Source organism: Trichogramma pretiosum, unplaced genomic scaffold (genome assembly GCF_000599845.2).
Source record: "Trichogramma pretiosum strain Unisexual culture from Peru unplaced genomic scaffold, Tpre_2.0 scaffold36, whole genome shotgun sequence".
NCBI lineage: Eukaryota > Metazoa > Arthropoda > Insecta > Hymenoptera > Trichogrammatidae > Trichogramma > Trichogramma pretiosum.
The window spans coordinates 187831-215207 of record NW_019641685.1 but is presented as its reverse complement, the minus strand read 5'-3'; the positions used below and the strand labels follow the sequence as shown (position 1 = coordinate 215207).

The window sequence follows — 27377 nt, the reverse complement described above, 5'->3', positions numbered from 1 at the left end:
ACTCGCGAAAAACATTACAAGCCGAGTACCCGCGCGCGAGAGCGAGAAAGAAAGCGGAGCGCCGAGCCTCGCTCGGGCTCGTTGAGCAAAAAAATTAATTAACAAAACTTTGTCACGCGCGCGAGCAGCCAATATGTACTACTACTCGCCTTTGCCTGCAGGGACGAGACGCTCTGCGTAATTTGTGTATCTCGTCGAGGCCGTACCGTTGATACGCAAAATATTTTCTGCGAATTATAAAACGAGTCTATATGACAATTTTTATTGTCTGGCGATGCGAATTAAGATAGATCGAGAGCTCGAGTTTTCAGCCTTTTTAACGAGACGAATTATAGACCATTGCGCGATATAATGTAAAAAATTAGAATTGTGAAAAATAGTTATTTCGAAGCGAATTTTTTTTCCTTATCTCAACGTCGTTTTAAAGAAAAAAAAAATGAAACATTTGCGCTTTTGAGCTCGTTTTCTCTCTCGAGTTTTTTGACTTCAGCAACTTGCTCAAGCATCGCTCGCACTCTTTTCGCAGTCGGAATACACAAAATGCTGCTCCTGTAACAACTTGATATAATACATCTGGACACTCTAAGCGCATACATGCAGCGCACAGCACAGCACCCGGGTCTATCAAGCCCGGCCACGTCTAACGGTACATTTATTCAAACTCTTTTTATTTCTGGCATTACAAAAACTTGGATTAGCCTAGTAGGCGCTATCGCGAATGCTGAAGAAGACTTTGCCTGATCGGAAAGAAAATTAAAATCGTGCTTGCCTCCCTCACTTTCTCTTTGCGAGCCAATAATGTATATCTATCGTCACAACGGGATTTCGCGATTCGAGCAAGATTTCAACAGTAATTTGCACTCTCATTACAATTTGTTTTCTTATTTTGTAATCTGAAAATTGATACATTATGCTTTTGTACATTCGAGATATTTTTGATGTTATTATCTTATATTTGCTACTTTTTGGTATGTGGGCAGAGTATTTTACAAGTTATTTATCAATGGTAAACTAACGAAAATTGATCATTGTATTGCCATTGTATTGTTTACTTGAAGTAATTTTTAACGAACATTTAATGTAAAAGTACTTGAATAAAAATCAGTATCATTTATTCAAATTTTGATATCTGATTTTACATTCAATCTTCATTAAATTTGAGGTATTTTTTAATCGTGTATGAATAATAATATGAAGTAAGAATTAATTTCGTCAAAATTAAAGTAAAGAATCATTAGAAAAAACTCGGCTGATCAAGCGAAACGTCTTATTCTATTTGTAGTGTGATTTCTAGACCGAAAAAATCAACACATTATTCAATTAGTTCTTAATTGGATACGTTTCATCCTCATGAGCGTGTTTACAAGCCGGCGATAAAATCGAAAGTCGATCGCGTTAACACCGAGATAATAGAACTGTACGGGCAACGACTGAAAAAAAAAGGAATCATTGAGCAATAGCGTACCGGTCACCCTTGATATCCAAGTTACCACGTTCGGAAGTAATGTTTCGCAACGTCGCATGCAACGGTAAGGCGAAACTCAGGCGGAAGAAGCAAGGGGGGGAGATGATCGCCGCTGCCGCTCTCGACCTCCAAAATGGAAAAAAATGTGGTTTTGCGCATTGAGTCGCAGCCTGCACGATCGAGATCTGTGTGTGTGTGATTTAACGTGCTCGTTGGTCTTTCATCCGTTAATGTGCAACACAAACACACACGTATGTATTATGGCACATATAGAGAAAGAAACGTCATCGACGCTTTCGCGATTCGACTCGACGCGCCGCCGCCGCCGTCATCTTCGCGCGTGTCCTCGATGCGTCGCACCCACGCGAACCTACATATTATACTTGCTCTTTCGCGTGTGGCAGCGATCACGACACACGACGTACGTACGTATGTATATAAGCCGACGATACCTGTTCACTTTCGCAAGCGCGCGCGCACGCCTTTGGCGCGAGTCTCAAGAGCGTAGGCTGGATTATATTATAGAATAAGCGTACGTACGCGACGCTATATAATATATCCATGGGCGCTCGAGCTAGTCGAAGAAAAAATTGTTCATCCACTGGCTGCGGGCGACGGCTACACACGGCGCGAGGATCCTTGCGCGCTGCAGCCTGAGTCATACTTTATTGCAGGTTTATTTGGCACAATGGAGCGTGTACGTATACCTGCGCGTGTGCCGGCCTAATAAGCTCGGTCTTTTCTCCGAGCCTCTTTGAGTTTCACGAGCAGCGATATGAGCAATTCTCTAAATGAAACGCATTTTTTGAGGTAGAATCGCGGCAAATTTTTTTTTCAACCTACGCGGATACGGACCCCCGGGAAATGTTTTTGGGGGTCCTAGGAACATGTAACCACGTAGGAACCATTGAAATTTCAATAGTGCTTACTTTTATAGCTACTTTTGTGATTTAGAGGACGAAAAATCATGTTTTCTCGTAAATGCGGCTAGTTACTCGATTTCCAAGTCGTTGAAAAAGTATCAAAACTCATCTGAAAAATTTAACTGACTACTGTAATCGATAGGAAATTTTCTCAGCTTTCCAATGGTGCTATCAGATTTTCCCACAATTTGCTCATTCACCGAGAAAATCGCCATCAAACATGCCAAGCTAAATATCTCGAAAAACTCGGTACGGAAAAAGTGATCTTTGAGGTTTATTTTCGATTTTTCCTCGTGAAAATGAAATTTATCGAAAAATCTGACTACACCATGAGAAAGCTGAGGAAATTTTCTATCGAAAGCATATCTTCATTTATTTTTTCAGTCGAATTACAATGTTATACATGGGAATTTCTTTTACGTTGTTCGCTGTTTTCTGTTTCCGAGCTGATTCAGCGCGGTCGCGAGGTTTTCGGCTCGCTACAATCAAAACTAGCTCGTAATTCCACTGAAAAAATAAATAAAGATATGCTTTCGATAGGAAATTTCCTCAGCTTTCTTATGGTGTAGTCAGATTTTTCGATAAATTTCATTTTCACGAGGAAAAATCGAAATTAAACCTCAAAGATCACTTTTTCCGTACCGAGTTTTTCGAGATATTTAGCTTGGCATGTTTGATGGCGATTTTCTCGGTGAATGTGCGACTTATCGGAAAATCTGATACCACCATTGGAAAGCTGAGAAAATTTCCTATCGAACACAGTAGCCAGTTATTTTTTTTAGATGAGTTTTGATACTTTTTCAGCGACTTAGAAATTGAGTAATTAGCCGTATTTACGAGAAAACATGATTTTTCGTCCTCTAAATCACAAAAGTAGCTATAAAAGTAAGCACTATTGAAATTTCAATGGTTCCTACGTGGTTACATGTTCCTAGGACCCCCAAAAACATTTCCCGGGGGTCCGTATCCGCGTAGGTTGAAAAAAAAATTTGCCGCGATTCTACCTCAAAAAATGCGTTTCATTTAGAGAATTGCTCATATATGCGTACAAATATATCTGCTTTGCGATACGACTCGTCGCTTCCGATCGATCGATCGGGCAGCGCATCTTTCGCACGAATTTATTCATTTATGGGAAAGTCATTCTATACGGTCAATTAATAAAGCGTCAGGTCGCTACACGTGACATCCTTATTACCGAACCAGTCAATTATTATTCGTTAACCAGTCAAACCAGTCGCAGGGAATAATCGCGAGTAACCGCACGCGCGACGACGCTCGACGCGTACACGTACTGTATGGCCGAGATCGCGGCAAAAAGTTTGTCGTTTGGATTTATATACGATTAGCCATCGGAGAGTCGCGATCGAGGCGAAAAAGTGTGAAAACGCTAAGATGAGAGTTGCTGTATATATAGAGATCGATCGGGCGCCGATTGGAAAAAGAAAAGCGTTTTTGTTTTTTGCTGCCGTTCGTGTTTTTCATTTATAAGTTGCGACAATGTACCACACGCGCGCCGCTGCGATGCTAATGAGAAAGAGAAGCGGCTCGCAAGTGAGAATCGAGAGAGAAGTGAACGCCGCATGTATACGTTATTGCGAATCATGTCACGGGATCTTGGCCAAGTATGGACATCTCGACTCGAAGCGTAACGCGACACGCCTGCTGCTGCTCTCGCTGTCGCTATATGTACTCCGACTTGTAGCGCAGAGATCGATTTGCCGCTGACATTCGATCATCTTTCGATCGATCGCTCGTGGATGCAGTCCGTGTAATGCGTCGCGGCTTTATTACATAAACTCTCGACTAAATAGTGCGTCCGCTCGATTCATAAGTGCGCCTACTCTCTTTTGTTCTGCATATGTAGAATTATACGACCGATGCGCGTCTAGCCTCAAGATATCTTATATGCTAAATACTTACGTTTCTTTGGCGCGTGGGACTTGTTTATTTAGCGGCGACCTTGCCTCACTGCCTATATTACGTATAGCCTCCATATATTTTATGCGCACATATGTGTGTTTATACACTCACTCTCGACGTAGGTTTTCCGCCGCGGTATACACGTTGCGCGCGAGCTTCGCATCATGCGCGTCCATTCACGTACCTTTGTTATCTAAAACAATGCACAATTTGATGGGCTTTCATTCCAGCATTGTGTACAATCATTGAGCCCGAATCGTATTCTTACGCGTCTTTTCCTCCCGATATTACCATCGCTCCTCGAGCGCGCATCGTGATCGGCGTATAAGCCGCCCGTAAGATACAGGCGCTGACCACAACCTCGTCATGCGAGAGGAGAAGAGAATAATTTTTCAATTTGAATAATCATGATACACGGCTCGGCAATAAGATCCGCGAGAGCTGAACTGCGTTTTTATTGTGATCTCTCTCTCTCTCTTTCTCTCTCTGCGTGAGTTAGAGCCCAAGATGAAAAAAATGACCTACATTAATCGATGAGAGCAGAAGAAAGTTGAGACGAGCGCGTGGTCAAAACTTTTGCCAAGCCATAACGTGTAAATAGATCCGGTCAACAGGTGCGTATATAACTTGTGTATTAGTGCGCTTTGTACCCGTGATTTTCAGTGCCAGCATATAATATAATTCATGAACGTACGAGTACTTGAGTATATAGTTATTCCATGGCGTTGGTTTCCAATTGCATATTTTTACTTGAGCGTGAAACTGTGATATGCATACGCTCTTGCTCCTAAACTATTGACTTCTGTTTGCACAAGTCGATCTGTTGTTCCCGAACTCGAGGTTCTGTATCAAGTCAATACCTCGTCGAAATCTATTTGTCGCTTTGCCGATTGACATGTTTATCACAAAGAAACCTAAATCTGCTTGCTCAACCTATGTACGTCTGCAAAGCACGATTTGATCGATCGATTTCAATTACCATCGATCGTCGACGCGAATGCGAATCTTGACATAATCATAGAAACTCAACTCGCCTTTAAAATGTCAGTTAAACTTTGTGTATAAATTAACGTGGACTCGAGTTACGATCGCGTGATACGCTTTGCTCATATACTATCGAGTTTCGGAGTGGCGTTAAGTGCAGTTAACGCGCAGCTAAATATGGAACGTGTTGTATGGCGTACGTGTAGCGTGCAGTGGACTACGAAACTCGTTTGACTCGAGCTGCGAATGAGCTATCGAGCATCGGTATTCTTTTTTCTTTTTCTTCAGCTTTTTTTTTCTTAATACGTCATTGCACAAAGCACTGCGCACCGCATCTGCAATTACTCGTATTTGCATGCTTCTTTTGCAATTTAACGCGAGAGAGAGAAAAGAAAGCGTCTTCGGTTTTTGTGGCCACGCGCGCGCGGGGTGTTGATAAAAATTGCTTTGAAAGTTTTCATACCTCATTTGTCGTGCAATTTTTAACACTTCTTGTTACAACAATAAAATCTTATATGGATAACGAAACGCTCATTGAATAGGGAATAAAAGTAATACAACGTTATATGAGAACATTAAAAATATCTCTTTCAAAGACATGAAAGTATTTTTAAGAAAGGTGTTGGCCTAAGAGTGCATCAACGTTGCGCTATACGTCTATAATGACGAAAAAGAATAAAGCTGTTGCCGGCTATCTTAGGTATGAATTTCTGGTGACCTTGAGCGATTATTAGCGTGCTTATATAGCTCCCGTCGAAGCGAGCCGAGAGCCGAGCCGAGGCGAAGCATAGCGCAGGCGGCCGTTGTTGCTGCGGTGCCGCCTCATTTCCTTCGTCGGTCTAACGTAATTACGGGGTTCCAATGGCCAAACGACTGGCTAGCCACGCCGTTATTACTCCCGCTACGAGATGCTTTATTTTCCTCGCTTTCTTGCTCTATCTCACTCTGCCTCTACCCTCTACGCTCTGCCAACGACTCTCTCCCTCTGCCAAGGCTCAATTTAACTCTCTTGTCTTTGGCAATAGGCGAGCTGATACCGGCGCATAAACTTGCACTGCATATTATATCGCTCGAATGATGATGATGATGCTGCTGCTCATCATGGGCGAGACGAAAATGATTAAAGATGACCTCGCGCGCGCGGACCATGAGCAGTACCTTAGAGAGCATAGAATGTGCCGGCATAAATTCTCGCTTGCGTTCGCTATTTCTTCGACTCCCTTTCGCAGAAGTTAGAATTTATCGATTTTTTTAGGATCTCTCGCTATTTCTCGACGATTTTAACTGCAGAATTCGAACGGAATTCACGCGTGACTTCAGACTTTTATCCTTTTAAACGAGTGTTTTATAGATATCTGACCTACATGTATTTATATTTTATATATAATTGAGCTATATATTTCGCGTCTTAGACTGATACAGGTAATGAGTACCTTTCTGCTGTTCCAAAATGTTGTTGCAAACTAATTATTCAATACTGAGTAGACATGATTGTTTCGAGTAATGCACAGCAAAACCCAATAATAACTCATTCTAGCTTTCTCGTTAGCTGCGTGTTCCTCATGCTTATGCGAAAATCATGGTACGAGAGCATGTAATTTTTTATCCGTTCACAGTACAGTTTCACTAAATCCATTTTAATCGATGAAAATCTTCATTATGTAGAATGATATATTAATAAATAAATAATTAAGTAGTTCTCATAATATTTACTTTGGAGCAGTGTTCGTGGGTACGGATCTAAATTAGTAGAAAACGCGAGGGAGGGTGCGAGTACCGTAAAAGTGAGACAGGATACCCGTGCGTGCAGCTACGCGTGACAAAAATCATAATATAATATTACGCGCGGGGCCCCAACATCTGCCCTAAATGAATTACTCCATAGAATGTACAGGCGCGTTGCCTACGAGTGCGCGTATGCAGCCCGGTGCCACCACGCACTGAACCGCGAGGGTGCAAGCAACCAATTGCAGTATGCAGAGCGTCCGCGAGCCGTGAATGTTTGCGCGTCTGTAAGGCAATAACGCGTGGGTCGTGCGGACAGTTGTCGCGCAGAGGGGCCCAACGCGATCTGTCCACAGGTGCGAGTTGCTCAGTTTTGGATCGGTCAGCTTGTCGCGTGTACGCGCCAGTTTCGACTGATTTCTTACGCACGCTGATCGTGAATTCGCTCTCGGCAATCGCGATTCGAGTCAACTTTACGGCAATCGACTTTAATTATTTTCACGATCTCGTTAGCTTTTCATTTCGCTTTTACATTCTCTGATAAGGATAATTGTGTAGGTCGTAGAGTATATAATGTGGCAATTGTCTGCCTAGCTCGTCGAAAACAGTGAAAAAAGAAAGTAGGACGATGTCTAATGCTCGTCTGCATGCCGAGTCTCGCGTATAATCCCTCCGACGTCGTCGGGACGAGACAATAAAGTGTGCAGTGGCCGGGTGAAAATGAAATTGCTCTCGCACGCCGTATCGCTCTGCAACAGTGCTGTGCACGGGGCTTACTCGAACAATTGATTTTCAGTTCCATCGAAGAAGCCAAACAAACCAAAATGGTAAAAGGTGGCGGTCTGCGGACACGCGATTGATTGCTTCATTGAAAACGATCGAAAAGAAGCCCGCGCACGCAAAGGATCGCGCAAAATTAACTGTGAACGTTACCGACTGCGCTCGGAATTTCGCGTCGAGGCTAGCGCAACGTTTGCAGTTTCAAAACTCCAAAGTATCAGTTGGAGTCGTTAAAAATGCACTAAACTAGTGCGCTAGATCTGCTTCTGAAATTATCCGAGAACACACACTCGATAACTATGTTATATCTTACATAGTGAAGCAGGGCGAACGACTTGCCTCGTTCCCATCGATATCTCGGGCGATTATTGCCGCGCGTAAACACGAACAAGCGCCGAGCGAGAGAGATGAATTCTCATGCGAGAGAAAGCACGAGACGATACATAGTCGCGGTTGAGGATCGCGTTGTGTGTCGCGTTTTGCTCAAATATATTCCAAAGCGTATTGCACACTCTCACGCACGAGAGATACACATACTTGCACTTTTATGCAGTGAGACACCGTTTCGCCTTTTTCGCGTACTTTATAGCTATTTCAAGCGGTACTCGCGACTGATGCTGCTGCTTCTTGCATCAACGGTTCGCGTGATGTTGCTCTCACGCCGAATGTGTCGTTGTCGCCTTATGAGTTTGTGTCTAAGTTCACGCAATGCTAATCGTATTTCCCCGACAACTTATAGCCGCCTTTACCTTCGAAAAGAAACCCTTATTTTTTCAACCCTACAAATATTTTCAAAAATTAACAATTTTAATTCGATTTAAATTTCTTTTAAATATAATTTGATTATGAATCATAAATTATGCATGCATATCATCAAACCAATCTCACGTTTTTTTTTACTTTTACAGACAAAATGAAATATCTTTTGCCGCTGGTCGTGTGGTTACTTTTGCTGTCTCAAAATTTTGTAAGTAAAAAAATGTCTGTTCATTATATTATTTAAAAAACATTATTTGATTCCTGAATATTTAAAATTTTTATATTGTTAATGCTGTAAAATCACAGTTTCACAGCTGTTAACAGAATTCTTTGATCTTATTAATTTCATTGAACTTTTTCCATAAAATTTGCGGAAAAAGAGTACTTTTCCAACACTTTGTATAATGTGGTATTTTTGATGAAACAGGTCTTGAAATGGAAATTTAAGCTTTATACTTAAACTTTAAATATTTCTTTCTTGTCAAAAACTATTCAAAAAAGCTGTTCATCTCGCATATAGTATCTCTCATTAGTATATAAAATACAACAACATTATACGCACTTTTGTTAGGTGGAAGCTCACAATGGGATTGGACGAGGAGGTAGAGAAGTGTTTTTCTTAAACCTAGAAGATGGCTACTTCGGTTGCCAAGTAAATGCCTCCACAGATGTTTTACAACTGCTTCAGCTTTCGAAACTCTGCGACAATCACATCGACTGCTTCCAAGGCAGTGATGAACATCGCGACAGGCTCAAGTGTACGAGTAAGTATCATTTTTTTCTTCACCTTACATTGAAGTGATATCATTTGCTTCTTTTTTTATTTTATGAGGATTAATTCAAAAATAAATTTTTTCTCTAAAATTTTAAGGAGATAGAGAACCCAGCCCAAGAACCAAATTTTAAATTGTTTTGTTTTGTTTTCTTGAATTTTCAATGAAAAATTTTCTAATAAGCTTTACGAAAATCTTTATTTTAGTGAACTTTAAGGGACCATAGAGTTTTTTTAAATAAATGTAATTTTAGAGAAATATATTAAATTTTGACTGGCTTTATCGTCCCTTTTCAAAGAATTTAAAATACGTTAAAGGGAACGTTACCAATTGTCTGTGGTTTTTTTATCGGGGCTAATTCAAAGAGATTTTTTGTGCACGTAATTATTTTAATGAATTTTTTAGACGACTGCACCAAAGAAGATGGTGCCGCATGTCAAAATGGAGTTTGCCTCGATGGCGTCTGTCACTGCAATGACGGTTTTGGTGGTTGCAATTGCCAGGTTCCAGGTTTGTATAACATATTTCTGATGTTAATAAGAATAATTCAGATTTGAAATGATAATCTATCATATGTTTTTCTCAGACGAAAACGAATGCAAATACCGGCCCTGTGATATTTTCGCCCACTGCACGAATACTCTCGGCAGTTTTCAATGTTCCTGCTATCCCGGATACCGCGGAGATGGTTTCCATTGCGAAGGTAGGATTTTTCGCAGCCTCAGCTCTATAAATCGGCAGTGGTATTTTGATCCAATCTCGGATGATAACGAGTTACGTTCGCATTGTAGATATCAACGAGTGCGAAGACCCGACGCTCGCGGCTCGATGCGTGGAAAACGCCGAGTGCTGTAACTTGCCGGCCAATTTCTTGTGCAAGTGCAAACCTGGCTACAGCGGTGACGGCGAAGTTCTCTGCGAAGACATCGACGAGTGCAACGAACAGCAGCACGCCTGCGGCTCAGAAGCCCTTTGCGTCAACACTCCTGGAAACTACACCTGCGCTTGCCCCCCTGGTTACACGGGCGATGCATACTCACAGTGCGTCGACGTGAACGAGTGCGATTATGTGGGAGCCTGCGGACGAGGCGCCCTCTGCATCAATCAACCGGGCAATCACAGGTGTGAGTGTCCCAAGGGCTACGAAGGCAATCCCGAAATCGAATGTGTCGATGTCGACGAATGTCTCAAGAGTCCTTGTGGTCGTTTGGCTCAATGTACAAATCTCAAGGGTAGCTTCTCATGCGGCTGCCCAGAAGGCATGGAGGGCGATCCTATGACTGGCTGCAGAGGTAAGTGGTTATTTTCGACGAATAAAAACTTTAATCGACTCGTTTATTCATTCGCTAACACATGTTTATTAATACTATGTTTATCCGAATTCCTGATACGATCGATTAACGCACAACATTTTGACTAACAATCGGCTTGAAATTGTCATTCACCGTATAGATATAGACGAGTGCCACCAAAATGCCACCTGCGGTGCTAACTCGGAATGCGTTAACACCCAAGGTAGCTTTAAATGCGAGTGCGTCGCTGGTTACGAGATGGACTTTGTGCACGGTTGCATCGACACGAACGAATGCCTCAAATCTAATCCATGTGCGACTAACGCCAAGTGCATCAATGTACCCGGATCATACAAATGCCTGTGCCTGCAGGGTTTCGTTGGTCAGGGTTTCACTCAATGTAAAAGTGCGTTAACTCATTTCTAATCCGCTCATTATTCTCATTTTTAACATCATTCACAGTTAAAATATAATTTTTTGTGTGTCACTGTCAAAACAGATATTGACGAATGCGAGAAAAATCCATGCGGCGAGCACGCCGAGTGTACGGACACTATTGGCAGCTTCGTTTGCAGTTGTAAGACTGATTACACTGGTGATCCATTTAAGGGCTGCATTGGTTAGCATCATTCATTAACGATTCATTATTTTAGAATGCTCACTTTAACCTTTCATAGCACATATAACTCTACCATTTTCCTTACCATTCATATTTTACATAATATTCAGGCTCGTCAATTTAATACTATAATCTTTTTGAATTTCTTAAATTTTGTCAATGAATTAGTATTCTCATAACAACGTTCGTTATTTTTTCAAAGATATCGACGAATGCAGAGCTCTTGAAAATCCTTGCGGTGCAAATGCTATATGCAGAAATACCGACCCTGGTTATACGTGCGATTGCCCACCCGGCTACAGCGCAAATCCTAGTCCTCAAGTAGCTTGTGATCAGGTACAGTATCGGTATAGAGTTTGCCGTTTCGTCTACTATGATATATTAACTTTGCTCACTGCTTTATTAATTAGACGGACGTCACAACGCTATGTAAATCAAACTTTGACTGCGTGAACAATGCCGAGTGCATAGAGGGTCAGTGTTTCTGCAAAGACGGGTTTAAGGCCGTCGGTGCCATCTGCGAGGATGTGGACGAATGTGTGACAAATCCATGCGGACCTTCGTCCGTTTGCACCAACACTAAAGGTGGTTTCAAGTGCGATTGCGAAACCGGTTATATCGGTACTCCTCCACACGTAACGTGCAAGGGTAGGTTACATTCATTTAAAATCAATGACTAAACACTGAAAATACAGTCATTTGCTGAAAATTGTGATTTATTTGTTAATCAGCACCATGTGACGAGGTCACGTGTAGCGAGCACGCCTACTGCAAAGCAGATGGTCAAGAGGCTTATTGCATTTGTGAGGACGGATGGACATTCAATCCCAACGATATATCAGCGGGATGCGTCGACATCAACGAATGCGATACGAGCATCAACGGTCCATCGGGGCGTTGCGGCAAGAATGCCCTTTGCACGAATACGCCTGGAGGATTCAATTGCCAATGCAAGTCAGGCTACTCTGGCAATGCTCTTAAACAATGTTTAGATATAAACGAGTGTTCTCGATCGGACGTGTGTGGGCACGGCGCGACTTGTACGAATACGGACGGTTCGTACTCTTGCACTTGCCCCGAGGAAACGATTCCCGATCCTGATCCCTATACTAAGTGCGTCGGCATTGTCACCTGCGACTCGGACAGCGATTGCCCGGGCAATGCCGTATGCGACGCTCAGAAGCGTTGCTTGTGCCCAGAGCCGAACGTGGGCAACGATTGCAGACGTAAGTTCAACTCAATTTCTTTTTTCTCTCGTAGATACATTGCCCGCGAACTTTATTGAAACAATTTTTCCTATTTCTTTTGTATCAGACCCTTGCGAAGACCTGTCGTGTGGCCCCAATGCCCACTGCATGCTGCTCAACGACGTGGCGACATGTCTTTGCAAGGCTGGCTTCACCGGCCGGCCAGGAGTTAAGGACGGATGCCGTGACATCGACGAGTGCACGGCAAACCCCTGCCCAGCCGGTGCAGTATGCAACAACGAGGCGGGTTCGTACTCGTGCCAGTGTCCCAGCGGCACGATCGGCGATCCCTACAATGGCGGTTGCGAGCAATCGCGGCTGCCGCACGTTTGCGGACCCAATACACCTTGTCCTGCCGGCGAGCAATGCATAAAGGACGAATTCGCCGGTGGTCGAGTCTGCATATGTCAGCGAGGTTTCACTCGGGACTCCGAGACCGGCAAGTGTCGAGACGTTAACGAGTGCTTGGAGCCTCGAGACAAACCTGCCTGTGGAATTAATGCCATTTGCAAAAATTTACCTGGCAGCTACGAGTGTCAGTGCCCTCCTGGATTCAATGGGAATCCATTTTCGTTGTGCGAAGGTAACGCTTCATTTCTATGACCAACGTTTCGATATTTCTTAAAAAGTCGAATATTAAATATACGTTTTCGTTTTTAGAATGCAACAGTATTGAATGTCAATGTCAACCACCTTACAAAATTGTCGATGGCAAGTGTGTATTGGCCGACTGTTCCAAGGGTGAGAAATGCCCAAAAGGTGCTGAATGTATTAGGATCGCTGGAGGTGTCAGCTACTGCGCATGTCCCAAAGGATACCGCACAAATGAAGATGGATCTTGCGAAGGTATGCTTCGCAGTTGTTATTGAAATTTTGACTTTTGATGCATAGTTTGTCATTGAAACAATCCAAATATTCCGTAAAATCTTTTTTACAGACATGGATGAGTGCTCTGAGGGTCGACAAGTATGTGGCTATGGAGCAGAATGCATCAATCAACCGGGCTCTTATCAATGTGTATGTCCTCCTGGTTATGGTGGAGATCCTTACAACGGTCTATGCTCACCTGCTCAGAAGCGATGTTCGCATGATAACGAATGTAGAGCCAACGAAAAATGCGTTCAACCGGGAGAGTGCATATGCCCTCCACCATTTTATACAGATCCTTACGACGGGGATTCATGCAAAAGTAATTTCAGGAGTTCATAACTTTTCAATTAATTTTATCGAAAAACGTAAAGACAAAACATTTTTAAACAAATGTTAACGAATAATTTTTCCTTAGATCCGTGCGATCGATTCCCATGTGGTTTGAATGCCAAATGCACTCCATCCGATCCACCAAAATGCTTATGCCAAGCTGGATACGAGGGTGATCCACAATACGGCTGCACAGACGTCAACGAATGTGCCAACAACCCATGCGGACGTGGTGCCTATTGCTTCAATACTAAAGGCAGTCACGTTTGCGAGTGTCCAAGAGGAACCTCGGGCGATCCTTACGGACATGGATGCGCGGGAACACCGACAGCCAAACAGGAATGTTCATCCAACAACGATTGTGAGAATTATCTGGCTTGCGTTCATGGAAGCTGCGTCAATCCATGTGACGATGTGCCATGTGGCCCGAACGCTTACTGCGAACCAGATAAACATGCGGCTTGGTGTCGCTGCGTCATTGGCTACACGGAAAATAATAACAACGAATGTGTATCTCGTAAGTTTATCAATAATTTATCTCAGACATCTGCGAAAAAGTAGTGAAAATGATCAAATTATACTTTTTTTAAAATTATTACAGAGTGCGATGGATACGTATGCGGCGAGGGTGCTCAATGCATCGTCAGTTACGACGGACCAACTTGTAAGTGCATCGAGGGTTTCATGGGAAATCCATTCCCTGGTGGACAATGTTTGCCGGATGTTTGCTCACCCGACGTACCTTGTCACGAACCCAATTTGTGCATCGGCGGAAGATGCAAGTGCCGATGCGAAGGTGTACTTTGCGGTGTAGGTGCAATGTGCGATCCACACACTAACAAGTGCGTTTGCAATCCATATTTCATTGGAAACCCAGATTACCTCTGTATGCCACGTGAGTAATGAAAAATTTAATTTTGCCTGCATATTCCATCTATAATTATACACTGTTTATCTCATTGCGTGAGTTGATATTCTGACTTGATAAAAATGTCAAAATACAGCTATATCTCCACCAAAATGTAAACCCGACTGCGGACGTAACGCCCACTGTGAATACGGTGCTACTGAGTCAACTTGCGTTTGTAATCACGGTACTCATGGAAATCCATATCTTGGGTGCATTTATCAAGAAAAGTCCGACAAGTGTTCAGCAGCTCGCTGTGGCATTGACGCCCATTGTAATGTGGGTGCTCAGGGGCCCGAATGCCTCTGTCCAGCGGGCTACGCCGGAAATCCATACATTCAGTGTTACGGCAAGTATTTTGAACGAGCTTTATCAACTAAGGCTTTGAGCTTTATAACCCGGTGTTTCCTTATTGATATCGATAATATTCGGTTCACAGCATTGGCTGTGTTCCTTTTGAAAGCTGGCAAATTGGTAACGAACTATCACGAGAAGAGGCAAAGTAGTTGCTTTCGAAGTAGCTGACGAAAAGCAAAACTGTAATAATAAAAGGAAATTTCATAACACTAAACGTAAATAACAAGAAGCCCTTTTCGTTGGTTACTCTCAGAGAGTTTGAAATGATAATGAAAAGTTGCCCATAAAATTAGACATGGTATTGTGGAGTTTAGAGCTCATTTATACAATTCACATAAACGTAAGATATTTACCGTATCATAATATTAAAAACATTATTAGTTCATAATTAAAAAAAATTTAAGCGCTGTAAAAAGGTCTAATACAAAAACTAAAAAATGACTAACAAACCATATCTATAACGAATGGGTAGTTCGTTCCCAGTGCTGGCCAAAAGTCATAATTATGAGTCTCCTACGCATTTTCCAACTAATCATTGTTTAATTTTGTCCATTTGTGCATTCTCCTAAAACAGATATTAACGAGTGTAACGGAAACGCATGTGGCAACAATGCAGTGTGTATTAATACAGTTGGCAGCTATGACTGTCGCTGCAAAGACGGTCACTTTGGCAATCCATTCGTGAACTGCCAGCGCGTGGAAATGGGAGCCTGCACAGAGCCAGCCTCCTGCCCGTGCGGGCCTCAACTAGCTTGTCCGCTTCAGTACACTTGCGTTTCGGGTCGTTGCGTCGACAAATGCACGAACATCAAGTGCGGTCCTCGCTCCGTTTGTCAGGATGGCGTTTGCCTGTGTCCACCGGGCCACAGAGGCAATGCCAACGATCTAAAGCGAGGTTGCCAACCCAATGGCCATTGCGCCAATGATCTCGATTGCAAACCACAAGAGATCTGTTTCCAACTTGGTCGAGGCACCCGCAAATGCGTCGATGGGTGCAGCAAACTGCAGTGCGGCCCAAATGCATTTTGCATCACTCAAAATCACATGTCCTCGTGTCTTTGCGTTGATGGCTACTCTGGTAATCCAAGCAATCTCATCGAAGGTTGTCAACCAGGCAAGTCATCGGTAGATGTATCATGTCGTGATAATTCTGAATGCGAACCTGGCTACTTTTGCCTCGTGGCATCCAACGGTGTCAGCGAGTGTCTCAATCCTTGTAGTCAGGTAAGCTGCGGTATCCACCAAAGATGCGAGGTCGACAAAAAAGGTCGAGCTACCTGTCGATGTCAAGATGCTTACGAATGGAATCCAATAACGTCAATCTGCGAAAAACCTTCGCTGCCAGACTGTTCATCCGACAAAGACTGCTCCAGCAGTAAGTCTTGCAGACCAGACGCTTTGGGAGTGTTGAAGTGCACTTCGTTATGCAAGAGTTTCAATTGCGCGCTAAATTCACATTGCGTTGTTAAAAATCATCAAGCGCGTTGCGAGTGCTTACCTGGCTTCACTGGAAATCCCAATGACCGACTCGGTTGCCAAAGTGTGCGTCGCGATGGCTGCGAAAGCGACGCCGAGTGCGCTGAATCCGAAACCTGTCGACAGAATGACGTCGAAGGAATTTTGTCCTGCCAACCTGTTTGTAATTTACTTACTTGTGGGCCGAACGCGTTGTGCGTCGTTCGCAATCACATGGCTAATTGTGAATGTCCACCTGGTCCTTATGCGGGTAATCCCAACGATATGGTTCACGGTTGCCGAAGTGTTCCTTGTGTCTATAACGCTGACTGTCCTCCTAGTCAGTTATGCAACCTTCAAAAACATCAGTGTTACGATGCATGCGATAAGAACGCTTGCGGTCTTAATGCTGTGTGTATCGCTGACGATCATAGAGCCATCTGCCAATGCCCACCGGGTTTCAGACCCAATCCATTGGCTGACATCGAGTGCAGTCCTGTCGACATTTGCGAGCCAAATCCTTGCCATTCAACTGCCGTTTGCGTGGTTGGACCGAACAACAGTCCCGTTTGTCAGTGCTCACCCAATCACGTGGGCGATCCTTATGCGGTTGATGGCAAAGGCTGCCAGCTTAAAGGACAATGCTCCACGGATCGAGACTGTCCGGTGCATTCCGTTTGTCAAAATCGCAAATGCGTAGATCCTTGTGATCGAGCATGTGGCCCGAACGCTTTGTGCGAAATTCGTAACAGGGAACCAATTTGCAAGTGTATCCGTAATTTTATACCAACGAGTAAAGGCGCACAAGATGGATGTGTTAGATCGACTAATCAGTGCTCATCCGATGTTGAATGTGACGATAGTGTTTGCCTTGATGGATATTGTAGAGGTAAGTACTGCTACAATTGTTATGAATGATCTGTAAGGTTTTAAGGTGAGGTATATATGATTCGTCTTTTACTTTATCTAATGCAGGTATGTTGCAAAAAGTCTATTTTTACCACGATTAATCCATCATTTTTTTACTAATCGTCATACTCATTCATTATGATCCGAATTTATAATATTTGAATTCAATTCATCTTTTACATACATTTTTGAAATAAATAAATTGAAATAATAATAATATTATAAATATTTATAACGCAATTAATTGTGAAAATTATGTCCACGGCCATACTCATTTTACCTTCGTCATCATATTTTTCATTTTGACTTCATATACACTTCAACTTATAACTTACAACTTTTTCATAGCATAACTCAACATCCATTATTTTGTTAACTCGTCAGTAAAACAATTTTTTTTTTATTCAAATTTTATATCAGCTCGTTAACAAAATACTAGATGTTTCATCATTGTGGGTACATGCCTTATTTCCATAATAAATTTATGTATTTTAGCTGTTTGTCGATTTGAGTCCGATTGCGCTGGGGGAGAAAAATGTGTTGATAAAAAATGCATTGTACCCTGTACGAATCATAATCAGTGTCAATTGAATCAAGCCTGCTCAAATAACGTATGCATACTCGGTTGCCGAAGTAGTCGCGATTGTGGCTCTTCTGAATCGTGTATCGCTAATAAGTGCAAAGGTAAGATATTATAAAAAAAAATCTCAAAGCCTCTTTTAGAATTAATTTCATCCAATTATATTTGTCAAAAGATCCTTGCAAAAATGGAGATGTGTGTGGGCCAAATGCTCTGTGCAGTAGTATAAATCACACTACCAGATGCGAATGTTCATCTGGTTTTCAAGCTAATCCTACTCCTCAGCAAGGCTGTATACGCGTTTTAGGCGCATGTAAAAGCCAACTAGACTGTCCGAAGCATCACACTTGCATGCTGGGTCAGTGTCAGTTGCAATGCAAAGATCACGAACAGTGTGCCCAAGGCGAGCGATGCAGCAATAATGTTTGCTACAAAGTTTGTTACGGAGATAGTAATTGTCTACCTGGGGAGCTTTGCATCGATGGCATTTGTGAGTCAGGTTGTACCTCCGATATTGGTTGCAATACTAACGAAGTGTGCATAAATAATAAGTGCAGGTAAGCTCATTTTTATCGAACTTCCTTGTTTTGTTATTTTTACTTTTTGGATAATTCTAAACGGTATAATGTTATTTTCTAATTAAAACAGATGCGCTCACGGCTTTATAGCTGGGCCCGAAAAGTGTTTGGATATAAATGAATGCGAGGCATCTCCATGCCATCCAACAGCCAATTGTTTGAACTTATTGGGCTCGTATCGTTGCGTTTGTCCTCAAAATACGGCCGGTGATCCAGTAAAGTCTGGTTGTCATGCACCCGAAGAGTGCAACGTCGACTCGGATTGTTCTGAAAAGCAAGCGTGCATAAAGCAACATTGCTCGGATCCTTGCTCTTATGCAGATTGCGGAGCAAACGCCGTCTGCTCAGTCATCAATCATGTAGCGGCTTGTCAATGTCAACAGGGATACATCGGCGATGCCTCGGGATGTTTCAAAGTTGAATGTCTTTCCAACGATGATTGTCCAAACGATAAATACTGTAACAGTGACACAAATAAATGTGCAAGTAAGTTAATGATGATAAAGTGTGTTGCAATATTTTTTTGGCTTTGAATGTTTTATAATATTGCTATTACTTTAGGTCCCTGTAACCAAATTAATTGTGGCTATGGCAACTGCATAGCTGCCAATCATATTGGAATCTGTAAATGTTACGAGGGTTTCCATCTCGTTGATGAAACTTGCGTAGATATTAACGAATGTTTGCAAAAGCCCTGCCACCTTACTGCTCTGTAAGTAAATTTTATGATATTTGTTAGACTTGATTTTTTTTTAATTCAATTTTTCAGCTACTAAATATTGAAACTTTTTAAACATTCGTTTACAGGTGTCAAAATACCGATGGATCATTCACATGTAACTGTCCTCGAGGATTGGTCGGCGATCCTTTCAAACAAGGCTGCAAACAACCGGGCGATTGTTTCACGGACTCTGACTGTCCATTAACGGCAGCTTGTATCGATAACACTTGCCGTGATCCTTGCAGCATAATCGGCACGTGCGGCCGCAACGCCGAGTGTCAAATGCGTGATCATGTGCCCGTGTGCAGGTGCAGCGGTCAAACGAGCGGCGATCCTCGGGTCGAGTGCGTGCAGTACGAGTGTAATTATCACAGCGAGTGCGAGGCATCGAGCGCTTGCTACGATCACAAGTGCGTCGATCCTTGCTCGGTGCCGAACGCCTGCGGAGTCGGTGCCGATTGCCAAGCGCTCAATCACAGTTTCGTCTGTACCTGCCAGCCCGGAGGTACCGGCGATCCCAATCTTGGCTGCACACCCGTTCAATATTGCAAAGTCGACCAGCAGTGTCCGACGGGCTCGTCCTGTAACGGCGGAATTTGCACGGCCCTATGCACCAGTACCAGAGACTGCATTGGCGACCAACTCTGCATCAAGGGCTTGTGCCATTCGATTTGCCGGCACAATGCCACTTGTCCCGATTACCAGTACTGTTTGAACAACATTTGCGTGCAAGAACTTCGATGCGTGACCGACCACGACTGCGATTACGACGAGCAGTGCGTTAAGAACGACGTTGGCCAGGCTCAGTGTCAAAAAGCCTGCGACTTGATTGGCTGTGATCGAAACGCCGAATGCAAGGCTAAAAATCACAATGCTCAATGCTCGTGCAAAGAAGGATATTATGGCAAAGCGAGCAATGATAAAATTGGTTGTCAACCGATCGAATGCTCGTCAAATAACGACTGTTCGGACGAAAAGATTTGCGAAATGCACGTGTGCAGAATAGCTTGTCTGGCTCACAATCCTTGTGGACAAAACGCCATATGTTCGGTGAAAAACCACGCGCAAATATGCAGCTGTCAACCAGGACACACCGGAGACCCCAAGACCGGTTGTTACTTGATAGATCACTGTGCGGACTCACCTTGTGCACCAGGAGCTTTTTGCGAGAATACTCGAGGATCTTACAAATGCTACTGCCGACAAGGAATGGTTGGTGATCCCTTGGAGGGTGGTTGCCATGCACCTGGGGAATGCCTGGAAGACGAGGATTGCCCGCTGAGCGCCAAGTGTATCAAAGTTAAAAACCTGATGAAATGTTACGATGCTTGTAACGAATTGAAATGCGGGCCCAATTCTGATTGTATTGCTGACAATCACGAAGGAGCTTGTCAATGTCGATCTGATTACGAAGGGGATGCATATGATGTTACTATAGGCTGCCGACCTACAGCGAAGTATTGTTCTTCCTCTGCCGAATGCGTTGGAAATTGTTATGAAAATGTTTGCAGACGTGAGTAAAATTATTGATTTGAATTCACGAATATCGGTCTGTTCACTAGATTTCGAGCATAATTTTAATAACTATTTTTTTGAGTGCATTATAAAATGAATTTATAAATTATGCACATAAAAAATTTTTATTCAGTAAAATTTTCAGCTAAAAAAACCAAAAATAAGCTAGGTTTAGCAAATTTTCTCACACAATTTACTATAATGCTCAAAAACACAATTTAATATGTTTGAAATCCAGGGAAGATCCCCTCCCCCTTAATTGTAATCGACCCAAATATTAATTGAATATTTTTGGTTATTAACAGCACCATGCGCGTCGGATGATGAATGTAATTTGACAGATATTTGTTCAAACGGTGAGTGTTTGGACCCTTGCAAAATGACCAATGCATGCGGTATCAATGCTCATTGTCTCGTCAAAAGTCACATGAAACATTGCAGTTGTCCACCAAATTTCACTGGTAACTCGGAATTCGAGTGCGTCAGATGTAAGTATCATGTCACCATAAATTTCCTCATCAACTGTTTTTCCGGTAATTGTTTCCGTGCCTAATATTTTGCATCGTTTTTACAGTACCAGTTTCATGCAGCGATACAAACGACTGCTACGACGACCACACTTGTCGACACAACGTTTGCTTACCCGTGTGCAGCATCGATTCCGACTGCGCTTACAATGAGAAATGCATAAACGGAAATTGTCTATTAACGTGCAAAGTTAACAACGACTGCTTTTTGGGCGACATCTGCCTCGATAACATTTGCATGGCTGGATGCGTCGGCGACGAGGACTGCAATGCCAACGAGGCCTGCTTGTCGAACAAGTGCGTCAATCCGTGCGAAGTGATACCTTGCGGACCGAATGCCAAGTGTACCGTCATCAATCAAAGAGCCACTTGCTCGTGCACCCTGGGTTTCATACCGAATCCAACGGCCAAAATTGCTTGTCTCAGGGCACCAGGCCCAAGTTGCTTAGGCAATAGAGACTGTTCAGCGGGCCACGCTTGCATATCGGGCACTTGTAGGCCAGTCTGCTCGTCCAACTCCAATTGCTTGAGTAACGAGCGTTGCGATTCGTCCGGAGTGTGCAAAGCTTTGTGCCGAATAGACGAGGACTGCCGCAGTGGAGATATCTGCGAAGGGCTAGTCTGCACATCGGGCTGTAGGTCCGATATCGAGTGTCAAGACAATTACAGCTGTTACAACAATCAATGCACAGGTGAATAATTGACTAATTAGTTTTACAAATGTACTTTCGAAGCCACATTGGACTGATTATAATGGTCATTTTCAGATTTATGTACACTGCCAAACGCTTGTGGCACCAACGCCGGTTGCATAGTCGTTGGACATCGCAAACAATGCAGTTGTCCAGCTCAGCTCATAGGCGATCCAGTCGTCGGATGTAAACAAGCGCTGCTGTCCTGTTCCAAAGACTCGGACTGTGCCCTCGGACAGTCCTGTTATGGAAAATCGTGTCACGCTACCTGTCGCAGCGATTCCAACTGTTTGAACGACGAACGTTGCGAGGCTGGCTTATGCAAAGCGATCTGCAACAGTGACGAAGAGTGTTCAGTCAATCAGATTTGCCAGAATAGATTATGCGACATTGGCTGTCGCAGTGATAACTCTTGTTCAGATAGTGAATCTTGTATCAACAATAAATGCAAAAGTAAGAGAAAAGTCCAATTAGTATGTACGTTCACTTCACCCTAGTTTGTGCTTATAATAATACTACTTTTTTTATTTAGACCCATGTGAAGGTGGCAAAGTTTGCGGAGAATGTGCGGACTGTCGGGTCATTAATCATTCTGCTCAATGCAATTGCCCGGTTAATTATTACGGCAATGCCTTGATAAGCTGCACAAAAACTTTAATTCCATGTGATGGCAACTGTATATGCGACGAGACTGGATTTTGCGTTAACATCTGTACCAAGCAAAGCCATTGCTCTTGCGGTGAGCTTTGCCAAGAGGGAAAATGTCGAGTCAAATGCGATATAAACAACGAATGCGCTAAGGTACATTAATCATCAAATTAGATCATTAGATAGAAATGACAATTACCAGAAATGTTAATAATCAACTCAAAATTTTCAGGGTTACACGTGCGATGGAGGTATTTGTGTCGTTGGTTGTAAAACTCATTCCGAATGCCCGTCGGCACTGTCTTGTAGTAACGGTCAATGTACCGATCCATGCTTATCGGAACAACCACCATGTGGTATCAAAGCCCTTTGTAGAACCTCAAATCATCGAGCCATCTGCTTGTGTCCCGATGGTTATCAGGGTGAACCAAGCAAAGAGTGTTACCAACTTGAATGCCACAACGACAGCGACTGCGAGCCCAACAAACGTTGCAGCGAATCGGGCGTTTGCACAAATCCATGTCTTCAACATGGAATTTGCGGTTTCAATGCGCAATGCCGAGTCGTCAATCGCAACGCCGAGTGCTCCTGTCCACTCGGACATTACGGCAATCCAAAGATTAACTGTAAAAAAGGCAACGATGAATGCTTGAGACAACCGTGCGGCGTCAATGCCAAGTGTCGAGAGTCAGCTAACGGCTTCGAATGCGTTTGCGAGCCTGGTTGCCGGGGCGATGGTTTCGAGGGATGCCTCTGCGACATATGCAGAGACGTACAATGTGGAGTAAATGCCGCTTGTCGTGTTTACCGAGACCAACCGCAGTGCTATTGTCCACCAAATTACCCGTCTGGAGATCCGCAGATTGCATGTGAGTAAAACCAAACTATATATACTTTTGTTAATGCTCGTCTTTTTGCTTTTCCAGACACATTAATTATGATTTTGCGCTTGAACAAAAATATTTTTCAATATTTTAAATGAAATTGATGCATGGATCCGCCATAAACGTCGAAATGAATATATATTTTTATGAATTATGGTCGTAGGCAAGCCTGAAAAAGCTGCACCCGATTGTCGAACAGTCGGCTGCGGCAAGAACGCCGAGTGCATACGTGATGGTACTTTGTTCGTGTGCCGATGCCCTCCGGGCACAATCGGATCACCAGACGTTGAGTGCATAACCGGTAAGAGTTCTCTATTTTAATTTATTACATACTCAATTTAACTTATAGGATTTGTACAGAAATTGTGACTAGCAGTTGACGTGAATAAATTTTTTTTAATATGTATTATATATAAATATTGAAATTGTACAAATGAAACAAAACCAAATTCACATTCTTCGACAGATATATAAGTCAAAATCATAAATTGAAAAACATTTTTGTTCGTCAAAAAATTGATCATAGCTTCGTTTACAACCATTGAATTGTAGAAAATTATTCAAAGAATCATGAAGAATAGATATGATTGAAACCGAGCTAAGGTTACTTTTAGGTGAACTTTAATTTGCACCTATCACAAATGGACAATTGTTGAACAAATTATTGTACATACAAAATATATATGGACCACTGAAAAAGTAATAATCTAAACAAGATCCACTGTACATAAACTACATTCAATCAATCACGCTAATACTCGTTTTACACATGAGTACGATAAGAACTTATATAAATAAATATATATGCAGAATGTTTACTTCAGCATCCAATCTGTCTCGATGTCAGTTACAGTTCTAAGTTCAGTGCTAAAAAATAAACGAAGCTTACGATGCACCGTGTGAGCATTACTGTTGTTACATTATAATCGGGCTACAATCGACATTGCATAATACATAAATCACAGATTGGGAACTGTAAAAGAGACATTCTCATATGCACATGCTTGAACGAATTGCTGAAGTATTTAATGCAGTTAATTGTTCATGAATCTACTTTCTGTATCTGTATGAAGTAGCGGGCGCTTTGATGTATATATCGCTGTTTGCAATGGTTTTACTGCTATGCAGCAATGTATAAACTAAGTTGCTGCTCTGTGAATTGATTTTCGATAATACTGAATCTTTCATAATTCAGCATATTATAATTTACTCGCAATTAAGCATGTGGTTCAGTGTTGTAGTGAGAACGTTTCTTTTCTCAGTTCTTATGAGTGCTTTTATTCTTTTTATATTTCCTATGAATCCTCAAAACCTACGTTACATCGATAAATGGAAAACGAAACTCTACTGTTACGGATGATCATTGGATACTTTTTACGGCCTTGTGACGACCCGTCTACGTTCATCGAACGATTGGAATCAAAATTATAATCAACGAAAAATATTACGTCGAACTTTACGATGTTACTGGTACGCGTGCAGAGCAAGAATGTACAAGTGACGCAGAATGTCCAAATGAGAAGGCTTGCATCAACGCTCAGTGCTTGGATCCATGCACTCTGCGAGGTGCTTGCGGTATAAATGCCTTGTGCCGAGTGGTATTGCATCGGCCGCGCTGCTCGTGCCCTCAGTGCTACATTGGGGTGCCTCAAACAGCCTGCAACCCGGACCCGCGTTGCGACAACATTAGTCCACGTCCGTCCGAGGGACCGAGCGTCGGTTGCGACCGCGACGCTGATTGCTCGTCGGGTCTGGCTTGCCATTCGCAGACGCGCGAGTGCCGCGATCCTTGCGCCGATTTCAAGCACAGTTGCGATCAGAACAAGCGCTGTCAAGTGCGCAGCCACCAACCGATGTGTGTCTGTAAGTTTGGCTTCGTCGTTAACGAGCTGGGTGAGCTGACCTGCGCCCCGGACACACTAAACTGCCGCAAGGACTACGACTGTCCGTCGAACGAGGCTTGTCTCTCAGGAAAATGTCAGAATCCTTGCAGCAGACTCAAGTCACCTTGCCCCGAAGACAAGTCTTGCGAGGTCCTCGATCACAAGCCGATCTGCGTTTGCCTGCACGACTGCAGCTCCTCGCTGTCCATCTGCTTGCGAGACAACGGTTGCTCGGCCGATCAAGCTTGCCGAAACTACCGCTGCATTGATCCCTGCACACAAGCCTCGTGCCCAGCCGATGCACCCTGCTATGTTGAAGAGCATAAGGCTGTCTGCAAGTTTTGCCCTACAGGCTTTGTGCCTGATGCTTTGTTTGGATGCCTTAAAGGTAAACAATCCTCTCAGCCGCTCAGCCCTCTAATTCCCGCCTTTAGTTCTGTTTATCTCTGTCTCTTGTTTAGCTCATTTTGATTTTTTTCATTTTAGCTAATTGTTAGATGCTAAATTTACGTTTACGTTTGCGCATTTCACTATGTTCTTCTTTGTGTTTTATCAACATTAATTAATTTTATATTATTATTGTTGTTTAGTACTACTATTTTTGCTATTGTTGCTACTATTTTCATTGTTGTTACTATTGTTTTTACTATGCTAAGTCTACTTTGTATTACTTTTTCTTGTAGTCCAGCGTCTACTGTTTACTCTTGTCTCTTGTTTACTCTTATCGTTCTTTTGTGTACTTTATCGTCGTAAGCTCAGTAATTGTAATGCAATTTTCTAAATGTAGTATCGATACTGCTTGTCAACCGCAGCTCTATTGATTAAATATATAAAAAAATTATGAGGAAATAGTTCTATAGTACTTTCTACATCTACACTTCATTCTTTCAATCTATGTGTCGTTAATATAATATCATTTAAGCTCGTACAATAACTTAAAATATGATCCAATGGTACTTCTATCGTTGTCTAAAACTTAAATGCCAATAGCATTGAATTTGAATAGGTAGAACAATTCATTCTAGACTACTCTGTGCATATAGCAAGTAGAAAAAATAAAATTCATGTCAGGTAATTGTTTTCAGTTGACAAGAGAATAAAAATTTAAGTGTACTACCTATTCAAAATATGATTTGTTTCTGATGACTATAAATGAATAACATTATGTAAAAAATAAATGTAATTGATCAGATTATAGTTTGATTAGTTATAATATAGAATAAGTAGATAGATTAAGCATTTTATTTAGTTTAGAAATAAGTGAAACGTTGATATTACCATTTGGCTCTAATTTACTTCTTTCAGGTTTTGAAACCATCTCTTTAGTGTTTTTGTAAATTGCAGTTAATTTACCGCAGATGATACTCGCAACCATAGGATATTTGATAATTACCGTGATTTGTTTAGGACTTTCTGATTTGCGATTGCCTTTGAAATAAATATCCATAAATCACCGGCAATGTATACTCATACGTATGCGTTGAAAAATTTTTAAATTTAATCTACCACCCATTCAAAAGTCCTATATAAACTTATGTAAATATATATAAATATATAACTATACACAACTATAATTTTACATATTCATTTTTAATTATCATTAAAATTTTTAATTATCACTACACAACTTAATTTTTATTATTATTCATTAAAAGGGCAAAAAATTGACCCTCTACTTAATTCTGATGAAAAAAATAATTTTTGAGACTACATAAATTAGTTCATTTTTTGAAATAGAAATCACGGATTATTGGTTAATTAGATGTGTAATATACTTGCAGTGCAAAAAAATTACTTCCCTTCAGCATTGTTGCGATCATGCCATCTGTTGCACTATCAAAATGATCAAATTTGTATCTGTTTATCCTTGCATGTAAGCTTCAACTAATTTTAAAACTGTGATAATTAGTTTGCACTAATAACTAATGCTTTAACAACTGCTTTTTTAATATGTATAATACTTAAGTAGAACAAGAAAACTGACAGTGTAATTAACAACACTACTTAGAGATTTTTGTTACAACAATAATT

General features: G+C 42.1%; 1 protein-coding gene across 1 annotated transcript in view; it reads left to right on the top strand.

Annotated features, from left to right (window-relative positions):
* The first annotated feature begins 8713 nt into the window (after nucleotides 1–8713).
* The window catches only part of LOC106651025, a 48028-nt gene continuing 29364 nt past the window's right edge, over nucleotides 8714–27377 (top strand). The window contains exons 1-29 of the mRNA XM_023461164.1: nucleotides 8714–8767; nucleotides 9131–9323; nucleotides 9738–9842; nucleotides 9919–10035; nucleotides 10124–10624; nucleotides 10785–11030; nucleotides 11124–11243; nucleotides 11446–11579; nucleotides 11654–11891; nucleotides 11975–12469; nucleotides 12558–13073; nucleotides 13151–13336; nucleotides 13428–13679; nucleotides 13776–14207; nucleotides 14292–14585; nucleotides 14695–14946; nucleotides 15529–17298; nucleotides 17814–18002; nucleotides 18074–18455; nucleotides 18547–18962; nucleotides 19038–19188; nucleotides 19284–20710; nucleotides 21018–21200; nucleotides 21287–21931; nucleotides 22007–22384; nucleotides 22464–22732; nucleotides 22812–23448; nucleotides 23627–23717; nucleotides 24938–25734. Of these exons, the coding sequence (XP_023316932.1) occupies nucleotides 8714–8767; nucleotides 9131–9323; nucleotides 9738–9842; nucleotides 9919–10035; nucleotides 10124–10624; nucleotides 10785–11030; nucleotides 11124–11243; nucleotides 11446–11579; nucleotides 11654–11891; nucleotides 11975–12469; nucleotides 12558–13073; nucleotides 13151–13336; nucleotides 13428–13679; nucleotides 13776–14207; nucleotides 14292–14585; nucleotides 14695–14946; nucleotides 15529–17298; nucleotides 17814–18002; nucleotides 18074–18455; nucleotides 18547–18962; nucleotides 19038–19188; nucleotides 19284–20710; nucleotides 21018–21200; nucleotides 21287–21931; nucleotides 22007–22384; nucleotides 22464–22732; nucleotides 22812–23448; nucleotides 23627–23717; nucleotides 24938–25734 (11470 nt within the window). The remainder of the gene's footprint in view (nucleotides 8768–9130; nucleotides 9324–9737; nucleotides 9843–9918; nucleotides 10036–10123; nucleotides 10625–10784; nucleotides 11031–11123; nucleotides 11244–11445; nucleotides 11580–11653; nucleotides 11892–11974; nucleotides 12470–12557; nucleotides 13074–13150; nucleotides 13337–13427; nucleotides 13680–13775; nucleotides 14208–14291; nucleotides 14586–14694; nucleotides 14947–15528; nucleotides 17299–17813; nucleotides 18003–18073; nucleotides 18456–18546; nucleotides 18963–19037; nucleotides 19189–19283; nucleotides 20711–21017; nucleotides 21201–21286; nucleotides 21932–22006; nucleotides 22385–22463; nucleotides 22733–22811; nucleotides 23449–23626; nucleotides 23718–24937; nucleotides 25735–27377) is intronic.